General features: G+C 42.3%; 1 protein-coding gene across 43 annotated transcripts in view; it reads right to left on the bottom strand.

The window, feature by feature from the left end:
- Positions 1 to 24,045, bottom strand: part of TCF7L2 (transcription factor 7 like 2) — a 196,954-nt gene that overhangs the window by 8,469 nt on the left and 164,440 nt on the right. For 9 of the 43 annotated variants that reach the window (XM_075611912.1, XM_075611913.1, XM_075611915.1 and 6 more), the window contains 9 exons: positions 16,763 to 16,865; positions 15,175 to 15,261; positions 9,764 to 9,904; positions 8,531 to 8,690; positions 7,380 to 7,499; positions 5,050 to 5,098; positions 4,308 to 4,358; positions 2,480 to 2,542; positions 937 to 1,009 (listed from right to left, as the gene is read on the bottom strand). In XM_075611912.1, the coding sequence (XP_075468027.1) occupies positions 937 to 1,009; positions 2,480 to 2,542; positions 4,308 to 4,358; positions 5,050 to 5,098; positions 7,380 to 7,499; positions 8,531 to 8,690; positions 9,764 to 9,904; positions 15,175 to 15,261; positions 16,763 to 16,865 (847 nt within the window). The remainder of the gene's footprint in view (positions 1 to 936; positions 1,010 to 2,479; positions 2,543 to 4,307; positions 4,359 to 5,049; positions 5,099 to 7,379; positions 7,500 to 8,530; positions 8,691 to 9,763; positions 9,905 to 15,174; positions 15,262 to 16,762; positions 16,866 to 24,045) is intronic. The other 34 variants (XM_075611918.1, XM_075611920.1, XM_075611919.1 and 31 more) reach the window with 16 other exon arrangements.

Genomic DNA, 24,045 nt, shown 5'->3' with positions numbered 1-24,045 from the left:
CCAGTATAACTGAATCCCATAATCTAGCCTATTTATTATAGCACGGACTACACGCCATGTTTGCTTTTATTTTCATTAGAACATATTGGGCCCACTCAACAGTAAAACGCGAAATAAAGTCTCAAGGGTTTAAGACACATTGATGAATGGCTCCTATATAAGAAGCCCAAGCTAGCTACTGTAGGAAGATCTTTTTAAAAGTAACCTCACAAACTCTGGTCTTTTCATTCTACATTGGGCCTCCACTGATCTGGGCATAAAGAAAGAATTACATTCTGTGCTATTAAAAGTAAAGTAATTGCCAATCTGCAGTATTTTGAGCATTGCTCCAAAACATTAGTAAATTTAAAGAGAAAAAAATATAGGTTTCAGTGCATTCACTGTAACAGGAAGTTCACATGTTCTTTTAGGATGTTAATTATGGCCACTGAATGTAAATGAGAAGCACAAAAGCAATGATTGTCAGCAAGTCTGTTGAATACTATGGCAGATGGGAGGACCAACCAGTTGACACATGCCATAAATGGAGAGATTTATGAATTTTTGACTGGACAGCAGAAGAGAAGGAAATTATTTGCAGATCTTTTAACTATACCGTTGGATGTTGCACTAAGTTTTCCAAACCCTCCATCTCTTTAAAAATAGAGTGGAAGGACAAAGAGAATGAGTTTCACTTTAACCAGTACCTGACCCATACACAGAAAACCAACTGGTCTCTCTCAGTAAGAATGAGTTTGACTATAAAACAGTGAATAATTTGGAGGTGGCAATGACTGTATGGTGTCTGGGGTTAAGAAGATCAAGACACCAAAAGATGCCATGCCCATCATTTCGACTGTATGACAACACACAGGTGAGAGCTACTGGTAGGGAGTGGGAGGTACCAAATAAAATGGGTGAAACCAGCCAGAGCAAGTCCGTGAAAACCATACACACCTGCAGGGACCGCACCAGTTATTCTGCTGATCAAGGCCAAAGCGCGCTCGGCATTTCTTAGGAGCGCTCAGGTCTGAATGAGTTCAAGACAGAAGCGAGCAGAAAAGAAAAGATAAAACAGAAAGAGAGATAAAAAAAGATAATAAAAAAAAAGAATAAAAATAATAAAAAAAAAAAAAAATCAAAGAACTGGTTACTAATTGCAAAAGGCATAGAACTTCATTTTAAAATCACAGAGTTAAATTAAAAAATAAGTCAAAGAAAAGTTACTGATTTGCTATTTATTTTGTGTTTTGTTAGCAGATACAAATAAAGCTGCAGTATCCCTTTTTTAAGTAACAAACCTTCTAATAAACCATACTGTAGCTACCCTGTTAACTATACTCCTTTCCATCATGAAGAACAGTGAAAGGGTTTTATTCCACTTTCCAAAATGTCTTTTTCTGATCTCCTCATCACTGATTTTGAATAGTGAAGAGATTTTAGCTTTGTTGGTTCTGAAAAAATAGATTCTTTCACTTAATTAACATGATTAAGCGAGTTCCTCATTGATGTACTTTACACATGAGCTATTGAGACCTCATAGGACCAAAAGAAGACTTCTTAAGTCATAAAAGCTTATGTATAGACTACATTATATGTAGAACGCTCAGGCTGGTCCATGAAAACAGAGCCTAAAAAGTGACATTCTGGAAAAGTCACATTCTGGAAAAGGTTCCAGTACAGGTATTCTAACTCCTGACGAGTGCGGAGGATTTGCATCATTCTGAAAAAATGTAAATAATATGACCACTTCTAATGCATTTCATCTTTCTTCCTCCCATCTCTCTTATGCCCTGGGATATTGCAGCTTTGCAAAATGTTCAGCATTCATTTATTTATTTCTAAAGGGGGAAAGTTACAACTTGTGTAAAGAAAAAGAGGAATGGATAAGAGCAAGCAGACAGTAACATGGACATGTTAGGTTTGGCTATGAGGCATGCGTTTGAAGCACAATGCTAGCGTGATTTTGGGAAGCAAACACAAAGCAGAAGGTACGGCATGCTGTAGTGAAAACACTTCGTGGAAGCACTAAAAAAATTAGATTAAGGAGGTTTTTTTTTTTTTTTTTAAAGAATATATATATATTTTTACAGTCTTCGGTTTATTTTTTTGCAGCACAAATAAAATTAAAATAAATAAATACTGCATTTTCCATTGGCATAGTTAGTATCTCGCCAAATAGTCTGGGGAGAGCTTTGAGAACAGACTGTTATGAGGAAACACACTGTCTTAAAACATACAGACAAATAATTAGGATGCATCATAGAACGTGCTGGAAAGCTGAGGCATGGAACTTTTAGAATGTTTGAAAGATGATAGGAAATAAAAAATATTTGAAGTAAAGGACATTTTTACCCCTCCACACGGGGGGCATTGCAGGGCCACATGTTAAACCACTTTGCTTGAAGGGGGCCTGAAATGCCCAAAGCTACAATACATTGCTGCCCACCCCCATCAGCAAAGAGGTGGATACACTTTCAATATATTTCTTTGTCCTTACAGTGATGCTCTGGCTTGAAGCGTGCTTGGTATCTGCATTTATTTTCCAGTAGATCCCTCCATGCTAGTGAGAAATGAGAGCCTCAATGTACAGAATGCCTTTTGTAACAATATGCAATTATTAGCTAGTGCGGCCATTGCTCACTGCACTCTACAAAGCAATACAGTCTATGTCAGGGGTGGCCAACTCCAACAGGTCCTCAAGGGCCACCAACAGGTCAAGTTTTCAGGATATCTCTGCTTCAGCACAGGTGGCTCAATCAGTGGCTCCAGACTGCATCACCTGTGTTGAAGCAGGGATATCCTTAAAACCTGACCTGTTGGTGGCCCATGAGGACTGGAGTTGCCGACCTCCGGTCTATGTCACAATGAGCTTGCTATATATTTGTAGCATTCAATTCACAGGGAGTTAAATGTCACACAGAACAATCTCTGGGGTCTCTTTGTGCCTTAAAGGTGCAATCACACAAATTGTAGATTTAGAATGATCTAGTATTGATATATTATTGGGTTAAACATTGGTGGTTGATGCCTTTTCAAAACAAATTCAGACAAGTGTTAATATCGCTACATAATCTTTGCAATATGTCCTGGATATATTGTAAATGTTCTGCAGGATGTGTTATTAAATATTACTGTAGGACCCTGCATGTGCACTTTCTGACATGGAGGGAGGATCTAGGTGTGATTACTTTATAATAAAGGGGGAGGGAGCAAAATGATAAATAAACCTCCTGCGAATTAAAACATGCAAAGATTTAAAATACTTAAACTTGCCTGACTTTTATTTAAAAAAAAAAAAAAAAAAAAACAGATAACGAAGTCACAATTCATTAAACTTGTCACTGCCATAAGTTGTCCCTATTATTAGGTGACTTCTGTGCTAAGTGAGAAATCTCCTTTATACAAAAGCTTCTTTTCCATTCTGTTCTGTGTTACGTGTGCTGCTCCTAAAATTAAACTGACTTTGTAACAACAAACGCTGCACATTCAGCAATGTTACATCACAACCCATCAAAGTTTTTTTGGGGTAGAATTATTTGAACTGCTTCCTGTCACCGATTTACTTGGTGATGCAGAGATGCACATACAGTAGAAGCAACATGTATGAAAAAGCAATTCACATTCTTTGAGTTTACTGCCAGTAGCAGGTGGAAGGGCCGTGTCGCCCATTGGTACTTTGTATTATATTCTCTGCAGCTCCCAGTCCTGGACACTGTTGAAGACAAAATACTGAGCTTCATGGAGATCATTGCAATTCTTTCATTGCTGGTAACTTCAGTATGTGGGTAGCAATTCTTTTACGAGAACTTGCAAATAAACAATGTAACAATCCCCTGTGACCTTGTTGAGGGCGGATCTCGAGTAATCACTGTGCTGTTTGCCGGGTGAGGAACCGATCCACTTGCTCAAACTAAACTGCAAAGCATCAGTACAGTGTTAATGATTTAGTCATTGATCAAGAGTATCCAGAAGCAGGAGAGGGATTGGCAGAATGCCAAGCCAGGGAGGATTGGTTTTAACACTTTCACTGCTGGCTTGGTCTGTGACACATTGTTCTGTAATGTGTTACAGTCCTTCCTAGCAGCAGAGGGAATTAAGAATGCAAAAAACCAATACGCTGTAAGTCAGAGCGACTGTGTCATAACACAAACTCAGCGGCAACTCATTCTACAAACAGGCAAGTATTTTTTTTCCCCTATCCTCTCTCAGAAGTGGTTTATGTTAATAAAATTATAATGGCAATAAAAATGCATTTTTTCAGGGAAAAATACAAATAATAAAATGAAAAACTATAGGATTAAGGCCAAAAAAAATGACTTTAGCACCTGTAATCGGAGGAAGTGAAAGGCAAGGATTTAGGTAACATTCGTTGTGTTCTGAAAAAAAAGAACAAATTATACAAAGTCTGGACATGGTCAATGGTATATATCAGATTGTCTATGCAGTATTTTTTAATGCCATAGAACTGCAAACCTCCTTAATGCCTTAATTAAACACGAGGGTGGATAAAGAATTACCACTGTAAAGCATGCAGCAGAGCTCACAAGCACAGTCCTCACACCCGTACACACATACTTACACGCACATGCACACAAACACATCAATAAAAGACCACACAATTTAATAGAACAAACTAATGGCTGGTTGTGAATACTTTATAGTTATATATATAAATGTATAATATAACAGACATCTAGTAATGCATGCAAATCTTACGTTTAGAAACTCTAAAAAAACATCAATGGCATATAAATGAAATGCATCCATAAGGGAATATAAATTAACTAGGGCCAGTATAAGGAGAAATCAGACTTCACTGCAATGGGGCAGGGGTGGCCAACTCCCATCCTCAAGGGCCACCAACAGGTCAGGTTTTCAGGATATCCCTGCTTCAGCACAGGTGGCTCAGTCAATGATTGAGCCACCTGTGCTGAAGCAGGGATATCCCTAATACCTGGTCTGTTGGTGGCCCTTGGGGACTGGAGTTGGCCACCCCATGCACTGGGGCTTACTGTTGCCATTGTTACGCTACAGTAGGCAAGCAGTTGGCTCTGTGACTGTACTTACCATTGGTCTCTCCTGGCTGCTTATCCCTTTTCCTCTTCTTCTTCTTCCCCTAGAGAAGGCACACAACGGGGACAGCAATGTTTTACAAAACATTTAAAAGAAGTTAAAAGGAACTGTGCAGGTGGCAATGAGGGTCAAAACGCCACCTTTTCAGAGCTGGGGAGGACAACAATCTATTTCTGTAAATTGGGCTGTAGATAAATTAAACGGGTTTATTATATATAACAAATGACAGATGTAGCGTGTAACATTGTTCCCCCAGATAATGCAACATATCCCGTTCCAATGCAGAAAATTCCCATGGAATTCCATGGCCCTCTTGGTGCAAAGTATCATGCCATATCCCGCCATAAGGCACTGGAGGTGACAATGCAGCCTGCCTCATCTGTACTGTAAGTTTTCATTTGTATCATGATCACAACTGTCCGTGGCTCTTCATTTATCAGGAAGACTTGCTAGTTTTTAGTTGAAAGATTACTACGTTCTCCCTGAAAATATTCCCTTCGCCCCAATGCAGATCTGCTGAAGCGATAGAGATCTCCTACATCTTCATGAAGGAGATTTCAAATGTTAGTCAGTACGGGTCACACACGACATTGTGAAATTACACTGTAGTTTCCATCCATCAAGAATTATTGGGAGTGGTTATTTTTTGTTGTTGTTCTGTAAAGGGAAGAGTCAGGAAAATGGATACTATTGGCCGTTGTAGAACTCAGACGCAATCCAGTAACAAAGCTAAACGTGGCACGCTTACGTGCGTGTTTCAATGACCTCACGCAACATCATTTGTTCTTGAAATGTTTGACCAAAGTGTGTGTGATACTGAAGCAGATGGGACACAATGTAAAGAACTGATTGAAGAATGTATGGCACCTTTAAAACGGCGGTTCAACTCTCTCAAATATGGCACAGGCCTTTTATGTCTGGGATAATAATGTATATCCTGTGTCTCTCTGCCACTAATGTGGTTACTATTTGTCTGACACGTGTCAATTACTCTGCATTACCAGAGGTACACCTGATGAAAATAAAAAACCCAGCAAGACAATCTATAACAGGGGAGGCCAACCCCAGTCCTCAAGGGCCACCAACATGACAGATTTTCAGGATATCCCTGCTTCAGCACAGGTGGCTCAATCAGTGGCCATTGAGGACTGGAGTTGGCCACCCCTGATCTATAAGGTTTAAAAGAGAAAAAATGGGACACTTCGATAAAGCTCCTCTGCGAAGAGAAACGCGTTGGAGGACCAGTCTTGTATGTTTTTTGGCTAATATGCCTAATAAATAGTTTTATTTTTATACCTGCCTCCAGCCCTCTTCCAATTTTTGCAGTGCTCCATCTTTCCCCCTTCTCCATCGATATAAGGTTTAAAATGTTTTATAAGCAACGAATCCCTTACTCTCAATGTTATGTGGGTAAAACATTTTTATACTCACGGTTTACATAAAAATGTGTATTAAAATGGCTGTAATACATGTGATTTTTAATCAATATATGTCTGACATAAAACCTGATCTCTGCCAACTGTATGCCCATTAATGCGGATGCTTATCATTTCTGATTTTACTTTACGCTCAGAGATTTATTTAATAAAGTACAATGCACATGACCACATATCCTTCACTCCTATGTCACAGCATAATTCCTTCTGTAAATAACACATACAACAATGTTAACTCTAGTCTATCATAGATTTGCTGACCATAAAACAGTGTGAAGTAGAATAATTTAATTTTCACGAGTGAGGGCAAAAAGTGCATCTTGTACTCCCAATTTTGGCTGGGTGGACTTTAGATTATTCAACTTTGCACTGCACAAACACACACAAGTATATATACAAGACACGGTTAGCACTAGTAGGCAGAAAGGTCTTATTCAGCAAGGATTGGAGGAATTCACTTGCACATGTTTAAATGTTTCCATGTTAATCAAATATTTGGCAGATTTTTACAGTTTTATCAAATCTTTGGTGATCACACTGCTTGTGAACTCTTGTATTGTGTGAATATACACTTGTTTGTTGTGCAAATAAATTGTAATGCCATTATTAGCCAGGCACATACAAGTATCACGTCATATTAGGATTATAGTAATAATTCATTTTCAAAGGAAACAAGTAAAAGTGTCACTTTAAAGGGGGAGTGAAAGTTTCTAAGGAAGTCAAATATATTAATAAACTGTTGAATCTGGTTTTCTTGCCTGCTATAAGGGATTGCCCCTTGAAACAGAGCGCCGTGTCTAAATACATACCATTTAGTGTTTTGTTTTCTTTACAGGTAATTCAACATTACATTCTACAAGTCTACTAGGGGGAAAAAATATCACCTACATAGCCACCTACATAGTTATCCCGTGCGGACCACCCAGGGTACAACTGCATGTGCAGCTGTCGCTCCTTCCGTGCAAGCTCGTAGTATTTAGCTTGTTCTTCCCTGGATAACGCGTGCCACTGTAACGAGAGAAAAGGAAGAGGGAGACAGACCGTGTGATTAAATGGCGCGGCTGCTTTCTGAAGGTTAAGGCCCGTATTTACTAAGTGGTGCCAACATGTTCTTATTTTGTTCATAAAACACACACACACACACACATATATATATATATATTCATATACACACACAACCTTTGTAAGCGCAAACCTAAACCCACCTATATCTTATGTCAAAAGGAGCGCTACTGGGTATGTGACTGTATAAACAAAAGACTGAGAACCCCAATGCAACATCCAACATGACATATCAGTCAATATTTGCCTATTTGATTTATCATGTTTGATGTCGCATTGGGGTTCTCTGTCTTTATATATATATATATATATATATATATATATATATATATATATATATATTTTTAACAATTTCTGTTTGTATCAATCAAAAGGGATTGAAGATTTTTCCACTTTGCAATTTGGTCTTATTGTGTTTTACAGCATCATGGACAATATTTGATCCTGGAGTTTACACTTTGTAAAACTGATTAGGTGCCTGGCCAGATGACTGGGTAAATATATATATATATATATATATATAGCACACAGGCAGAAGGGACGTTGCAGCTATGGGGAGGAGCTGGTGTATACGGTCCCACTCCTCTCCTTACAATGGGAACTAGTGACTAGCTCGGCCATTAAGCAGCTCGAGGAGTAGGAAGACGCTACGCTCCCCACCAGGAACATCCCCCTCTTTACTGGGGAGACGGAGAACGGGCTGCCGGGGTGGCCAGCGGTTGGGGGCCGCAGATAAAGCCCCCGAGGGCAGCCTGTGGCCCACCAATGCCCTCAAGGGTTTTGTTGTAATTTATTCCATCATGGCTGCAAAGGCCTCCAAAAGAGGAGACAACCGGCCCAGTGCAGTGGAATGATTGACGTTCGGTGGGCAGGGCTTTAAATCAGGGGTCGCGAGCAGGGGCGGAGTGCAGACGGGAACGTTTGCGCACCCCTGCTCTATAGCACTAGAGGGTCATTGGGAAAAGAGATTTACCCACCCTTCGGCCGAGTATCTGATTGATGGCTGCACTCTCTTTTAATGTACACTCTGCTACTACTTTTGCCCTCATTTCCTTCATATACAACATGAACGCGTTAAGAGGTTTCTTTATGTGCGGTTTCTTTTTCTCTTCTTCTTTTTTGGAGTCCTGATGTTTTCTGTAAAGGAATAAAAACAACATCACATATTTCCCCCTCCCCACTGTGTTACTAGAAGTGCCACTAACTGCACGCAGGGATTCTGTTACGGACACGGGGTACCTACGTGTGACGCGGTGAGACGTAGGGGCTGTGTGTCACAGAGTTTCACAACTATTACAACATGGCATGGGAAAACATTAAGAGGCTGATTGGTCGGTATGTGTTAGCACAGGGGTGCTCCACTCCCGTCCTCAAACCCCCCCCCCCCTAACAGGTCAGGTTTTCAGAATATCCGCACAGATGGATCAATCAGTCCCTGCTTCAGCACAGGTGGCTCAGAGGCTCAGTCTCTGGTTGAGCCACCTGTCCTGATGTTGGGATATCCTAAAACCTGACCTGTTGGGAGGGTTGAGGACGGGAGTTGACCACCACTGGGTTAGCACACCCGACCCGGCGTTAATCCCACTCAATTCAATTGGCGTTAACGCCGGATCGGCTGCACTAACCTGCACCGGCGCCTAATGAATCTGCCCCATGAGAGTGAGAAACAGAGCGGGTCTGTTTAATGTACAAATTTTAGTTGCGCTCTCTAGAGAATCCATGTAGACAGCACAAAATAATAAATATTTTATAATTAAAAAAAACCCACAATTATATCCATCACACTACGTGACGTGTGTGTGTGTGTGTGTGTGTGGGTGGGTGTGGGTGTGGGTGTGTGGGTGTGTGTGTGTGTGTGTGTGGTGTTGTTGTTGTTGGCAAACAGAGAAACAGAGATAGAGGGTTGTGCACGCACTCAGACACACAGGTGATAGTGGGGTACTTAGCTGCCGGTGCACTGGTTCTGGGGAGCTCCTTGCGTCCCAAAATAGTCCAGTAGAAAAGAAGAAGCCGGCACACGGTCTTAATCGGCAACGAATAGGTTTAATGCGCCAAGAAATCCAACGTTTCGGCAGTACACCTTGAGAAAGGCAGTATTGTACTGCCGAAACGTTGGATTTCTTGGCGCATTAAACCTATTTGTTGCTGATTAAGACCGTGTGCCGGCTTCTTCTTTTCTACTAAACAGAGAAACAGAACACATTACTCACGAGCTGTGGAGAGATCCTCCGTCGCTTTGGGAAGATTCTTGCTTGACTGTAGGGTTGACTATTGCGGGGTGAGGGATTCCAGTTGTGTGTAAGCCATGATGTGGTGGTACCATGTGTGGAGGGAATCTAGACGAGAGGAAGCTGTGTAAATCCGTAGAATAAAAATGAATAAAAGGGGAAGTCACATGTTAAACACATAAAAGCTTACACATCACATTTGTTAACTGTCAGTGTTAATTAGCCATAGGTAAAACATAACAATGATTGCAATGCTATTAAAACATTCAGCATACACTCCCTTATCTTCATTAAGGATGTCAGACTCTGCAGTTATCAAGGGGTTTTACACCAAATGTACACTTTTAAGTATTACAGCAGGGAAGTCGTGCCAGTGGCCAGGATTTCTTAACAAATTCCCAATGGCGATATATAATTATCTTTTCATAGACTAGGCTAACTTATGCACTAGTTAAAATGTAGCCATCTGAATGTCGAAAAACGACATATAGTGCGGTCCTTATATACATTATGTAGAATGTTTGTTTCCCTGGGAAGGTATATACGCAGAGAGAGAAAGGACCACATTCTGTGCGTGGGAACATTTGCTAATGCATTAATATGGAAGTCCCATACATAAGAGCAGGAAGGGAGTGTCTCTTATATTCTACTTCTCTATACTCCCCTCCTCACTTCTATATTTTTATGATGCTGCAGAGAAACATACTTATAGATTAGAAATTTTGGGGGATAAAACTGAATAGATGTCATGATATATAGCCTACGTACATTTATTTTAAAATGTCCTTTTACTCACAGGAAACATGTAAAAGAATAAAAACTGTACCAAATATTTTGTTTTGGGGGGCAGAATTGCTCTTTGAAATTCCCCTGGATGCCAGTGATTGTGATCTGTTCAGTGTTGTGGGCTAATTCAGGGGGGCTCAACTTCAGTCCTCAAGCCCTCCCCGACAGGTCAGGTTTTCAGAATATCCCAGCTTCAGCACAGGTGGCTCAATAAGTGGCTTAGTCAAAGACGGAGCCCCGGATTGAGCCACCTGTGCTGAAGCGGGGACTGCTTGAGCTACCTGTGCTGAAGCAGGGATATCCTGAAAACCTGACCTGTTGAGGAGGAGAGGATTGAGGACTGGAGTGGGCACACCTGGGCTAATTGAACGTAATTTGTTTTCAGAAACCTGGTCCCTTCACTACTGGACCTGCTCCTTGTGCCGTTTTAAGGAAAAGCAGTGTCACCCCCTGAGTTACTTAAAGGTTAAATAAGCATTTCATGCACAATGTCATTCATTCCACATATCTACAGAACAATCCAACATTTATTATCTCAGATAAAAAGCATTATTCGATTTACATTTTATAACACATCATTTTTACAACATCTCTGAGTGTATTATGGACAATTGGTTTTTACATTTATTTACAGTAAGCTTCAGCTTCCATGCAGAGATCAGAGACTAATTGCCAGGTTTGATGTGTTACTGCAAAGTCATCATAGTAAAGGGGAGATGAGTAACAATACCCAAACAATACTCATTATAATCGAGACTGGCATTAAGTCTCAATCTCAGCCCGAGAAAAATTAAGAAGGATACTGGAAAAAAGGTACTTAAAATAAATAAATACATGTTTTATTATAATACTTGTATGTCCCTTTGGAATCCATTATGTCAGCTGTACAATATTTGTTTCTTATTGCACCCTTTTATCACCAAAAATCTTAACATAGCAAGCAGATATATCGAGAAACCCAGTGTGTCAATTTTCAAAGTATTAATTGTTGCACTTTTAAGCAAACGTTAATTTATAACACAGACTGAACACAAATGGTGATCACTACAAAGCTGCTACATTTCATTTATAGTATTTATTTATTTTTTCCAAGTTATGGTGGGGAGGGGGGGACAGGACATCCTGACAAACCAGTTAAAAACTACCCTACTGCACAGTTATCCTTAGAGGGTCAATGCCATGTAAATCTAGGTAAATAAATATACATTGATACATACACATTATGTATATATTGTCTTATTATATACACAGGTGCATTCCTTGTGTTGAAGATTGTTTTTATAATCACCTATAGCTCGTGGAATTGTGATAACCACCCTGAGACCATCGTTAACAGCTCGTTAGATACCCCAGTCTGTGTCCCTGGCTCCCAGTCAGAATATAATGATGAGCCTTAACTTGTTAACTAATTTTGTGTTCTTGGCTGTCTCGGGGGCTGCTGCCTTCCCTGCTCGTTTTGCCGCACTGTTATGGTTGTGCTTAGTATATATCCTCTCCCTGCCTTGGTTTGATGCCCAAGCTGTGGGATGCATTTCTTTCTGCAGCTGCCCTGCTTTGACTTGCATGCGTTTTGTCATTATCGGCTGGTTTTCCGCTCACACTTGTAACATTTCATCTATTTCTGTCTCGGTTTTTTGGAGCCACGGTGCTCCCCTCCCTCCCCCCACCCTCCGTTATGGTTTAAACATGATCTGGCTCCCTTTGAAGCCAGACGATTTCAGAGCTGCCCTCGTCAGGAGAAGTGCCATCCACCAATTTAGCATGCTGAGGGCCCCAAGCTCCAACATCTCAATCGAAAGGAGGTCACAGGGTGGCACCAGCGAGTGTCAGCAAGTGCTGTTTAATTGCCAATCTAGGCTTCTCCATGGTGTTTAAAGTATAATGACCCATCACTTAATTCTGAGAAGCCCTGGCCCTACCGCTGAATTGAATGAATATCAAAGGCTAACTTGGAACAGGGTGCAGCGCCTAGATTTCCTATAACTGTCATAAGTATAATGGACCTGTACTTGTGTCAGCCTATTATCACAATAATGTATTTAATTTGCTGTATACTCTTTAACTGGATACCTTTCAGAAAGCCCAGTTTGGTTGGCAGTCCAAAACCCCACATTGTATCCTCACTAATAAGCGTACAACCAACATACTTCCATGTTACACATATCCTATTGACTTAACCCTTCAAGTGCTGCCAGATATAGCAGAGTACTGCATTGCTCCAGCATCCAATGTGTTAAGGTAGCCCTCACTGATCGCAAACAAGTTCCTATTAACATGAAGTGCTGAATTATGAATGCATGAAGGTTGCAGTGGGATCTGATTTTTATAATACAATATAATCCTATTCTTAACCTGCTACTTTTTTTTTTTTCTTGAAAAAGTCGGCTCTGTTTTTATTTTGCTTCTTTCATTTTTGAGCAGCGGGTCTTATAGATATATAAAAAAAAAGCCTGGCAAAGTTTATCCTGACATGTTTTCTGTCCCCCTTGGACCTCAAATGATAAAACCACAGTCCTATATGGGAAGTAGCACGGTGGCCATACGACATTTAGGTTAACGATCAAAGAGTAGCTTTATTTATTTTTCTTAAGGCTAATGCTTATTTTTTACAAAACCTTCCATGAGTGGGGGAGTGAGTTGTAGGTCAAACAAACTGGTTTAAGATAGGTCACTTACTGTATTAGAGAGCAAAGTGGTTTAACTTTAAAAAAAAAAAAAGGAATGGCAAATTCTGTTGGTTGTAACCGAACTAGATGGCACAACCCAACACCTCGGGCATGGAAACACTTTGCAGGTTGGATCGCCAGTTTTTTTTATTTTGTAGTTTAAATCAGATAACATGACTAATGCCCGTGCTATCTTCCTCCTTGGCAGTAAAGGGGTTAATGGATGCACAGTCTTCACTATATGTTTGTACTCTTATTTAAGCCAACTATCCTACTTCTCAAACAATCTCTAACACAACCCCAGATCCTCAGCTGGTAATGCACGCTACAGTAATTTAATTAGCGGTCATCATCAAAATAGATTAGCCATTTCAACCCATCAGTAAGGACTAAACCTGCACCGATTTAATTAACCCTACTGGAAATCAGATGAGCAGAAAATAAACCCATCATTAGGAGTCATTAGTGATAGCTTAAACAGTGTGCTGCTGACCAGTTTGTAAATAAAACTAGCAGCCAGTGGAAAATTAGCTGGAATTAATTAGAGAAAAACTCCAAACATGGACTGTTTTTATACGAGAGCTGGTGTCCTGAACCCAGTGCTCTTTGGAAAATGCGTCACAGCAAACCACTTTTCTCAAGCACTACTATCCCATCATTACAGTCACAAACTGGAATATTTTAAGGAACAGCCCTAACCTACCACTTAAAGGTGAATGTCCCCTTTTGTTATTACCTGCTTTATGGATGTTAAGTCATTCTAAGCTGGGACTCTCAAAATGGTCACTACTGTGATTTTCTCAAAACTTCTTTAAAACTGAATATTCTCCCATGACAGTCACCTCATTGATTGGTTCAATGACCTTGTATTTATTTTTCTCCCTAAAATGCTGGAAACGTCATCTTTCAATATTTCCTAAAACAGGGGCCTCTTAGTGGTATGACCAGGGCAGTCAAGGCTGAGGCAGCAAAGGGGTTAATATGTAAAGAACGCAATCTATACCAGCACTAGGCACAGATAAATTAAGGGTCAACATCGTTGAACTAGGCTTATATAGTTCACTTCTCCTTGGAATGACATAAGCAACACAGAGGCTAGGCAACTATGAAAATGAACACCAAAATAAACTGGGCACTCATGATGGATACAACTGGAAGGGAACCCTGGACAAACAGTGTGTAGGATGAGTGGACTTTGTGGCACGTGACCTGTAGGAGCGCCTATACTTCTCCCTGAATTGCCTTTAGTATTCAGACACTGTCAGCACTATGGCTGTGTTTCTCAACCAGTGTACCCTATGGGAGCCTTTGACTAACTTGTAGGGTTGGTTCCCATGAGAAGTTAATTTAGTTCATTCATGTTTTACAACAAAATAGTAAGAAACTAGGAATCGACAATTGGAAACGCCGTCCTTATAATAGCAGTGTGCTGAGGAGATGAAAATGTGGGGTAAAAATTATACTTTCGAGGGACTAAAGGAGGTTACAAAAGAATTGCAAGGTTTCAGGGGCACTCAGTTTCCCTCTACATTTTTTTTTACATAGGTGGGAAGCAGGGGGTGTCTGCAGCTGAACTGCGTTAATCTCACCTCCGAGGACCCTCCGGTTTCAGAGATACCTGCCTTTAAACGTGGTACTGGTTCTGTCCCATCAAAATGGCGGTTTAAATAATATGCGCTACACGGGCCAATAGGAAGCCGTGACATCACCCGTTGCCGTTTCCTATTGGCCCGTGTGACCACCAGGCTTCCCACCTATGAAAATAAAAGCGGGGGGGAGTTGGGGAGGGAGACGGGAATGGCTTCTTTCCCAAATTCTAGTGAATGATGGGAGTGGGTGATTTTGAAGAGGGAAGAACTGCTTTGAAATGAGTTCAGACCACTTAAAATGTTAACTGGCAAGCCCCGCTAAGTCGTGGCAAGAAGAATGAGCGCAACTCACCTGGACATGGAAGCATTGACAGTAAGAGCTGTAGGGTAGGGATGTCGGAATCCTCCTGTTGTGATTGGATAAACTGGTTGACCCTGCCTGAGAATGAGGGAGAAAATGGTTAATAAAAAATAAAAAAAGGGTAAAAATTATCTCGCCACTTTCTTATTTGATAAGGACAAAAATCTTGGGGATTGTACTGCACAGATCAAAGGAAAGAAACGCAGAACAATTTGAATGCCACAAATCTTATGTGGATGGCTAATTAAATTTTATAACCCCGTCTTATGTCAATATCGCCCCTCTCCACGAGCTGGAACTAGGTGTTTTGTTGTGATAATTAAAGGCGAAGTCTCACTGCTTTAATGGAGCCATCACACTAATTGAGGGCTACACATGCAAAGAAAAACAATAATGAATGTAAATTTATACCAAAATAAAATACAGTGAATCAAAGGACCTCAGCTGTGCTTTGGGTCCCTTTCGCTATTTAGATCTCGGTGAGAAAACATTAAATTAACAGAGCTTAATTTGTAGCCTTTTGTCAGATTAATGAGAGTTGACAAGATTTACCGGGGGAAAGTTCCCAAATAGAATTGTGGGGAACCAATAGACAATCAGAGCTCATTACAATAATTAATAATTACAGTGACTTGCACTAGGGGAAAACTGAGAAAGGTACCAAAGATATGACTGAGCATTCGCTCAATTGACTGTAAATTATCCCAAATTTCAGAAAGAACATTGTGCACAGATCTTTCTTATTGTTTCCAAAAGTAACTGTCCATAAGAAATGCGCCCTATTTTAGATGAGATGCTTTAGAACAGTGATTCCAAATAGGGGGTTCATGAACCGAGGGGTTTGGGAGGTGCCTCCAAGGCATTATCCCTTGGAAAATATTTAATGGCGACTAACAGGCAGTATAGTGGGGTCCTGAGCCCATGGGGGGACTGCACCTTAGCGTGGCGGGTATACCTGTCAATTATAGCACAAGCTTCCTAAATCGCTGCCCACAAGGCTTTGCATCCTCAGCGGCAAGGAATTGTGGGGCGTGACTTAGGAAGCTCCCGCAGAAATTGACAGCTAAACCCGAAACTGCCTGCACACACTGAGTTTGGGGCCTTATTAAGAGTGTATTCCCCCCACGAGCTCAGGACACTATCCAGCCTGGGATCGCTCACACAGTTTTATCAGCGATAGTCTATAAGATTTATTAAATTGGGGTTCGAAGAACAAATATTTACTAGCAGGGGGGGAGGGTGCAGAGTGTAAAAGAGCTTGGGAACAGCAGAATATTCTCACTTGCTCTGTATCACCTCATTAATACACATTCTTATGCAAAAAGGTGTGTGTACATATCTATCTATACCTACCAACTAAAACACGCATAGTATTTTTGAATGTAAACAGATTTATAAACAAAAACTGATATGTATCCCCTTTGCTCACAATGGAGTCTGCATTATAAAAAGCAATTGTACCATCAGACACACCAACATGCCAGCCTCTCTCAACATACATTGAATTTATACATATATTCTACGTCAAAGGTTGTATAAAGGATATATAAAAAGGGGTAAAAATACTGGAACTCCTTACTGTGGTACTAACCATCCTAGCGGATGGGGGATCTGTCCTACGGCGCCCGGCGATAAAGGGTAATAAGGGGATATATCCGGAGGGTGCGGGGGCCGGGGAATTCCTACGGAGACAGATATATTACATAAGATTTCAAGGGCAAAAGAATTAGTAATGGATGCAAAGACATTTCTTAGTTACAGATAACACACAGACTTCTAATGAACCCAATATAATTAATTAATTCCTGAATTAAAACATGGTTTGTAAAATGAGTATCTTTCAGCACGATGAGAATCACATTTAGAATTATTTAAAGGTGAGGCCCACATCCATACAAGGCCTCCAGGGGTTAAAAATAAATAAAAAAATCCCTCTTCCAATGCGCAGCCCAAAAAAATATTTCTTGATGGTCACCCAAAAGTTGACTTTTCATTTGCTGAGCAAATTGAGTCCCCACTGTCCTAAAGAGCTGGCAATTCCCAGGCTTGAGAAACTGGTATAGTAAGAAATACTAAGACTTACCCAAGGTTGCTATGGAAAGCTGTCATTTTGTTGGTCAGTGCAAAGCTACCGCCCTTAAGAAGTCCTTTTACTGCAAATACTGAAGGTTGCAACAGCACTAGCCAGGTACGGAATGAAGCAGTATTGCATGTAGCCAGGTACAGAATGAAGCTGTATTGCATGTGACGGGTACGGAATGAAGCAGTATTGCATGTGGCGGGTACGGAATGAAGCAGTATTGCATGTGGCGGGTATGGAATGAAGCAGTATTGCATGTGGCGGGTACGGAATGAAGCAGTATTGCATGTAGCCAGGTACGTAATGAAGCAGTATTGCATGTGGTGGGTACGGAATGAAGCATTATTGCATGTTGCGGGTACGGAATGAAGCATTATTGCATGTTGCGGGCATGGAATGAAGCAGTATTGCATGTGGCGGGTACGGAATGAAGCATTATTGCATGTTGCGGGCATGGAATGAAGCAGTATTGCATGTGGCGGGTACGGAATGAAGCAGTATTGCATGTGGCGGGTACAGAATGAAGCAGTATTGCATGTTGCGGGCATGGAATGAAGCAGTATTGCATGTGGCTAGGTATGGAATGAAGCAGTATTGCATGTGGCGGGTACGGAATGAAGCAGTATTGCATGTGGCGGGTACGGAATGAAGCAGTATTGCATGTGGTCAGGTACGGAATGAAGCAGTATTGCATGTGGTCAGGTACGGAATGAAGCAGTATTGCATGTGGCGGGTACGGAATGAAGCAGTATTGCATGTGGCCAGGTACGGAATGAAGCAGTATTGCATGTGGCCAGGTACGGAATGAAGCAGTATTGCATGTGACGGGTACGGAATGAAGCAGTATTGCATGTGGCCAGGTACGGAATGAAGCAGTATTGCATGTGGCGGGTATGGAATGAAGCAGTATTGCATGTGGCCAGGTACGGAATGAAGCAGTATTGCATGTGGCCAGGTACGGAATGAAGCAGTATTGCATGTGGCGGGTACGGAATGAAGCAGTATTGCATGTTGCGGGTACGGAATGAAGCAGTATTGCATGTAGCCAAGTACGGAATGAAGCAGTATTGCATGTGGCGGGTACGGAATGAAGCAGTATTGCATGTGGCGGGTACGGAATGAAGCAGTATTGCATGTTGCGGGTACGGAATGAAGCAGTATTGCATGTAGCCAAGTACGGAATGAAGCAGTATTGCATGTGGCAGGTACGGAATGAAGCAATATAGCATGTTTCAGGTACGAATGAAGCAGTATTGCATGTGGGGAGTACGGAATGAAGCAGTATTGCATGTGGCAGGTACGAAATGAAGCAGTATTGCATGTGGCAGGTACGGAATGAAGCAGTATTGCATGTGGCAGGTACAGAATGAAGCAGTATTGCATGTTGCAGGTACGGAATGAAGCAGTATTGCATGTGGCAGGTACGGAATGAAGCAGTATTGCATGTGGCAGGTACGGAATGAAGCAGTATTGCATGTGGCAGGTATGGAATGAAGCAGTATTGCATGTGGCAGGTACGGAAAGAAGCAGTATTGCATGTGGCAGGTATGGAATGAAGCAGTATTGCATGTGGCAGGTACGGAATGAAGCAGTATTGCATGTGGCGGATACGGAATGAAGCAGTATAGCATGTTTCGGGTACGAATTAAGCAGTATTGCATGTGGCAGGTACGGAATGAAGCAGTATTGCATGTGGCAGGTACGGAATGAAGCAGTATTGCATGTGGCAGGTACGGAAAGAAGCAGTATTGCATGTGGCAGGTATGGAATGAAGCAGTATTGCATGTGGCAGGTACGGAATGAAGCAGTATTACATGTTTCGGGTACGAATGAAGCAGTATTGCATGTGGCAGGTACGGGATGAAGCAGTATTGCATGTGGCGGGTACGGAATGAAGCAGTATTGCATGTGGCGGGTACGAAATGAAGCAATATTGCATGTGGCGGGAATGGATGAAGCAGTATTGCATGTGGCAGGTACGGGATGAAGCAGTATTGCATGTGGCGGTTACGGAATGAAGCAGTATTGCATGTGGCGGGTATGGAATGAAGCAGTATTGCATGTGGTGGGTACGGAATGAAGCAGTATTGCATGTGGCGGGTATGGAATGAAGCAGTATTGCATGTGGCGGGTACGGAATGAAGCAGTATTGCATGTGGCGGGTACGGAATGAAGCAGTATTGCATGTGGCGGGTATGGAATGAAGCAGTATTGCATGTGGCGGGTATGGAATGAAGCAGTATTGCATGTGGCGGGTACGGAATGAAGCAGTATTGCATGTGGCGGGTATGGAATGAAGCCGTATTGCATGTGGCGGTACGGAATGAAGCAGTATTGCATGTGGCGGGTATGGAATGAAGCAGTATTGCATGTGGCGGGTATGGAATGAAGCAGTATTGCATGTGGCGGGTACGGAATGAAGCAGTATTGCATGTGACGGGTATGGAATGAAGCAGTATTGCATGTGACGGGTATGGAATGAAGCAGTATTGCATGTAGCCAGGTACAGAATGAAGCTGTATTGCATGTGACGGGTACGGAATGAAGCAGTATTGCATGTGGCAGGTATGGAATGAAGCAGTATTGCATGTGGCGGGTATGGAATGAAGCAGTATTGCATTAGGTGGGTACGGAATGAAGCAGTATTGCATATGGCGAGTATATAATGAAGCAGTATTGCATGTGGCGGGTACGGAATGAACCAGTATTGCATGAACAAGAAGCATTTCTATGTACTTCATGGTAAGCAAAGCTTCATTAATGCCAGAGCGGTTTGCAATACTTGGCAGGCCCCTACGGCAGCAAAGGAGATTAACACTGCAGCCTATCAAGGATCTGAGTGCTTGGACGACAGTTCTCGTGAGGTGCTTAGTGTACAGCACGGGTTCCTCTGTTGCTGGGTTAACACTCGTTAGTGCGGTCTCCAAAAAGTGTTGATACTGCCATTGTTTTCTTCACGGAAAGCTTCAGAAAGGAAGTGGCTGTGTGTCATTTTTTAACTCACCAGTCTCACACTTTCAGACAATATGTGCAAGACAGTGAAGGCACTCTGTGCACACCACCTTTTTCTGACATTTTTGTTTCTGCATTAAAATGTGTCATAACATATAAAAATAAAAATAAATCAACTACAAATCCCATAGAACTGGGATTGCTCAACTCCAATACTCAAGCCAATCTCAACAGGTCAGGTTTTCAGGATATCCCCGCTTCAACATAGGTGGCTCAATCAGTCCAAGCTTCAACACAGGTGGCTCAGTCAGTCCCTGCTTCCGCACAAATGGCTCAATCAGAGGCTCAGTGCCTCTGATTGAGCCATCTGTGCTGAACCTGGGATATCCTGAAAACCTGACCTGTTGGGGGGCTTGAGGACTGGAGTTGAGTATACCGCTGTAGAAAATACAACACACACACACTTCATTAGGGGTAAGTTAACCCCTTTGCTGCTAGAGGAGTCAGCAATCCATTGCACAAAGTGTTTAAGGGATCACACTTAAATGAGTTTAATCTGCTGCAGTGACTCCAAATCTGCAGTGTTCTGGAATTTATTACAAGGCATTTCTTAGGGGATCTACAATGGCGGCCCATATTCAACAGTCCTGTGCCTGAATAGCTCATATGAATATTAAAAATTGCTAAATGATTTCACAGAGAGGCATTTAATAAAAAGGCAAAAACAACTGTTGCTAAAAGAGAAATATGTTTTAATCATCTTGAGGCTCGGGGCTTTAAACAATTTCACCTCGATGACAGCTGATTTCTCGTCACCCTTCAAAACAGACCAGTGTAAAACGGCGGGGAATATCAGCTGATCCCCTGCATTTCGCCCTGCGCGGGTGTGGGATCCATGATGGGTGCATAAATAAAACAAGAACTGCGGGAGTGGGGTGAGGGGGGGGGGAGATGTAAAATGGGGAGGGGAGATATGTAAAGCAGAGGGAGAGAGACATGGAAAGTGGGGGGAGGAAAGATGTCAAGTTGGGGGGGGAGGGAGGAGCCATTGACATAAATAACTAATAATGTTGAACACTGTACCAGAAAATGCAGATGGATTAGGTAAATTGGGGCAGGTTTGGTTTGAAAGGACAGGGGTGTAATCCAAGGTGTTGACATTAGCAATCCTAGGGTTTCTGAAGCCATACCGATTTGAAATGCATTGCAGGGCCATCCAGGGCATCTTAAAATGTATTGTATACCCGTACCAAGCAGGCCAATCCCTTACTACTAGTGTGCCCTACAAATACTATATACCCGTCATCTGCAGTCCTATCCCGTACTACTAGTGCGCCCTACAAATACTAAATACCCGTCCCCTGCAGTCCTATCCCGTACTACTAGTGCGCCCTACAAATACTATATACCCGTCCCCTGCAGTCCTATCCCGTACTACTAGTGCGCCCTACAAATACTATATACCTGTCCCCTGCAGTCCTATCCCGTACTACCAGTGCGCCCTACAAATACTATATATCTGTACCTTGCAAGTCGATCCCGTACTACTAGTGCGCCCTATAAATACTATATACCCGTAACCCTGCAGGCCTATCCCATACTAAAAGTGCGCCCAACAAATATGATACCAGGGCAACGGGTGGTGTCATCTATCCCCTCCCCCCCCCCCCCACCCCTCCCAGCCAAGGAAAAGACTAACCAATGGGAGGGATCAACGTCATTAAGGAGCATGCACAACTGCCCCATTTGCATGCTGGGAAATGTAGTTTCCTCCCAGCGTTGCATGTGGGAGAGGAGAGAAGAGTTTCACTCTGTCCCTGCCTCCACAGGTAAGATACCAGGAGGAGGTGAGGATGAAAAAGGAGGATGAAGGTGGTGAGGAAGGAGAAAAGGAGGGTGGTGGTGGTGAGGAAGGAGGAGGTGTTGAGAGGAAGGAGGAGGGAGGTGGTGGTGAGGAAGGAGGAGGAGGGGGGTGAAAGTGAGGGAGGAGGGGTGGGTGAAAGTGAGGGAGGAGGGGTGGGTGAAGGAGGAGGAGGAGGGGGGTGGGAGAAGGTGAGGGAGGAGGAGGGTGTGAAGGTGAGGAAGAGGAGGACTATTTAATCTGGCTGGCAAAGCCGGACAATCAGATCAACAGGTAACTCACTGGTCCTTAAAGGACGCAGTGAGAAAAAAATACCAGACTAACAAAAATATAACATCAACCGGTATCAAGTGCAACAGTAAAGGAGGAGAAGGGGGAGGAAGGAGGAGGGGGGGATGGTGAAGATGAGGAAGGAGGAGTTGGAGGGGGGTAATGGTGAGGGAGGAGGTGGTGGTGTGAAAGGATGAGGGGGAGGATGAGGGAGGGGGAGAGGATGAGGGAGGGGGAGAGGATGAGGGAGGGGGAGAGGATGAGGGAGGGGGAGAGGATGAGGGGGGGGAGAGGATGAGGGGGGGGAGAGGATGAGGGGGGGGAGAGGATGAGGGGGGGTGAGAGGGTGGATGAGGGGGTTGCAACAATCTTGGAAGTAGTGGGAGAGGAGCATTAAGATCAGTATAGCTCACCATATATGACTGCAGGTATGTTATTTATAAATTATCTGATCGTTATGTCATTTTTGTCTATACCCGTACCCTGCAGGCCTATTCCGTACTACTAGTGTGCCCTACAAATACTATATACCCGTACCTTGCAGGCCTATCCCATACTACTAGTGCAACCTATAAATACTATATACCCGTACTCTGCAGCCCTATCCCATACTACAGTATTAGTGCATCCTATAAATACTATATACCCGTTCCCTGCTGCTCTATCCCATACTACTTGTGCGCCCTACAAATACTATATACCTGCACCCTGCAGGCCTATCCCGTACTACTAGTGCCTCCTACAAATACTTCAGTACAAGTAAATTGCAGGTTTATCCCATTTGTTAGCGTTTACAAGACCAGGGAAATGCCCTTTATCACACCGAAAAAATGTACAATCCATCAAGTTTTCAAACAAGAGTATAAAACATAACTAAGTGATGCCGACGGCTCACGAGATCCCCGCATGATCACAGCAGCAAGCACCTCAGGGAAACAGCAATCCAAAACCATATTATTCCCATCTCCCATACCGGAGACTCTCACAGCTGCCACCCGTCTAAGTTCTTTCAAAACTAAAGCTGTCTCACATTTTAACCTGGTCTGTAACTGTTACATACGCCTATAATATATATTATCTCTAACTGTGCATGCAATGTCTTGTACATAATGTATAACCTGTTCACTTATGTAACCATGTATTTGTCACCATAACTCTGTGCCCAGGACATACGTGAAAACGAGAGGTAACTCTCAATGTATTACTTCCTGGTAACACATTTGATAAATAAATAAATAAAATATGCTGTACATATTTAATCCCTGTAATTCCAGGTATGGCCCCTGTGAATGCATTAGCTTCCTGACTTCTTCCGAATTGTACCACAGTAACAGTACGATGAACAGCCGGGGTTAGTTTGCATTAATATTATTGTGATGCAATGGAACAATTAATTTTCTAACTTCTGTCAAACACTTTTTCCCCCATTGTATTTTCTGTAAAACGTTGAGGTTTCCAGGTCCCGTTCACTACATTTCGGGCAATATTTCTAATAATAAAAACAGGTAGAATTTAAGTTTTATGGCCATATTACCTCTTTCATCTCTGAGAAGCCTGCAGTGTATAATGAAGCAAAGCAGATCAGGCACATTTCACAGTGATGGGGTTCAAAGCATTAATACAGGGGAGGCCAACTCCAGCCCTCAAGAGCCACCAACAGACCAGTTTTAAGGATATCCCTGCTCCAGCACAGGTGGCT

Source organism: Ascaphus truei, chromosome 8, assembly GCF_040206685.1.
Source record: "Ascaphus truei isolate aAscTru1 chromosome 8, aAscTru1.hap1, whole genome shotgun sequence".
Classification (NCBI taxonomy): domain Eukaryota; kingdom Metazoa; phylum Chordata; class Amphibia; order Anura; family Ascaphidae; genus Ascaphus; species Ascaphus truei.
This window is presented reverse-complemented; position numbering and strand designations above follow the sequence as displayed.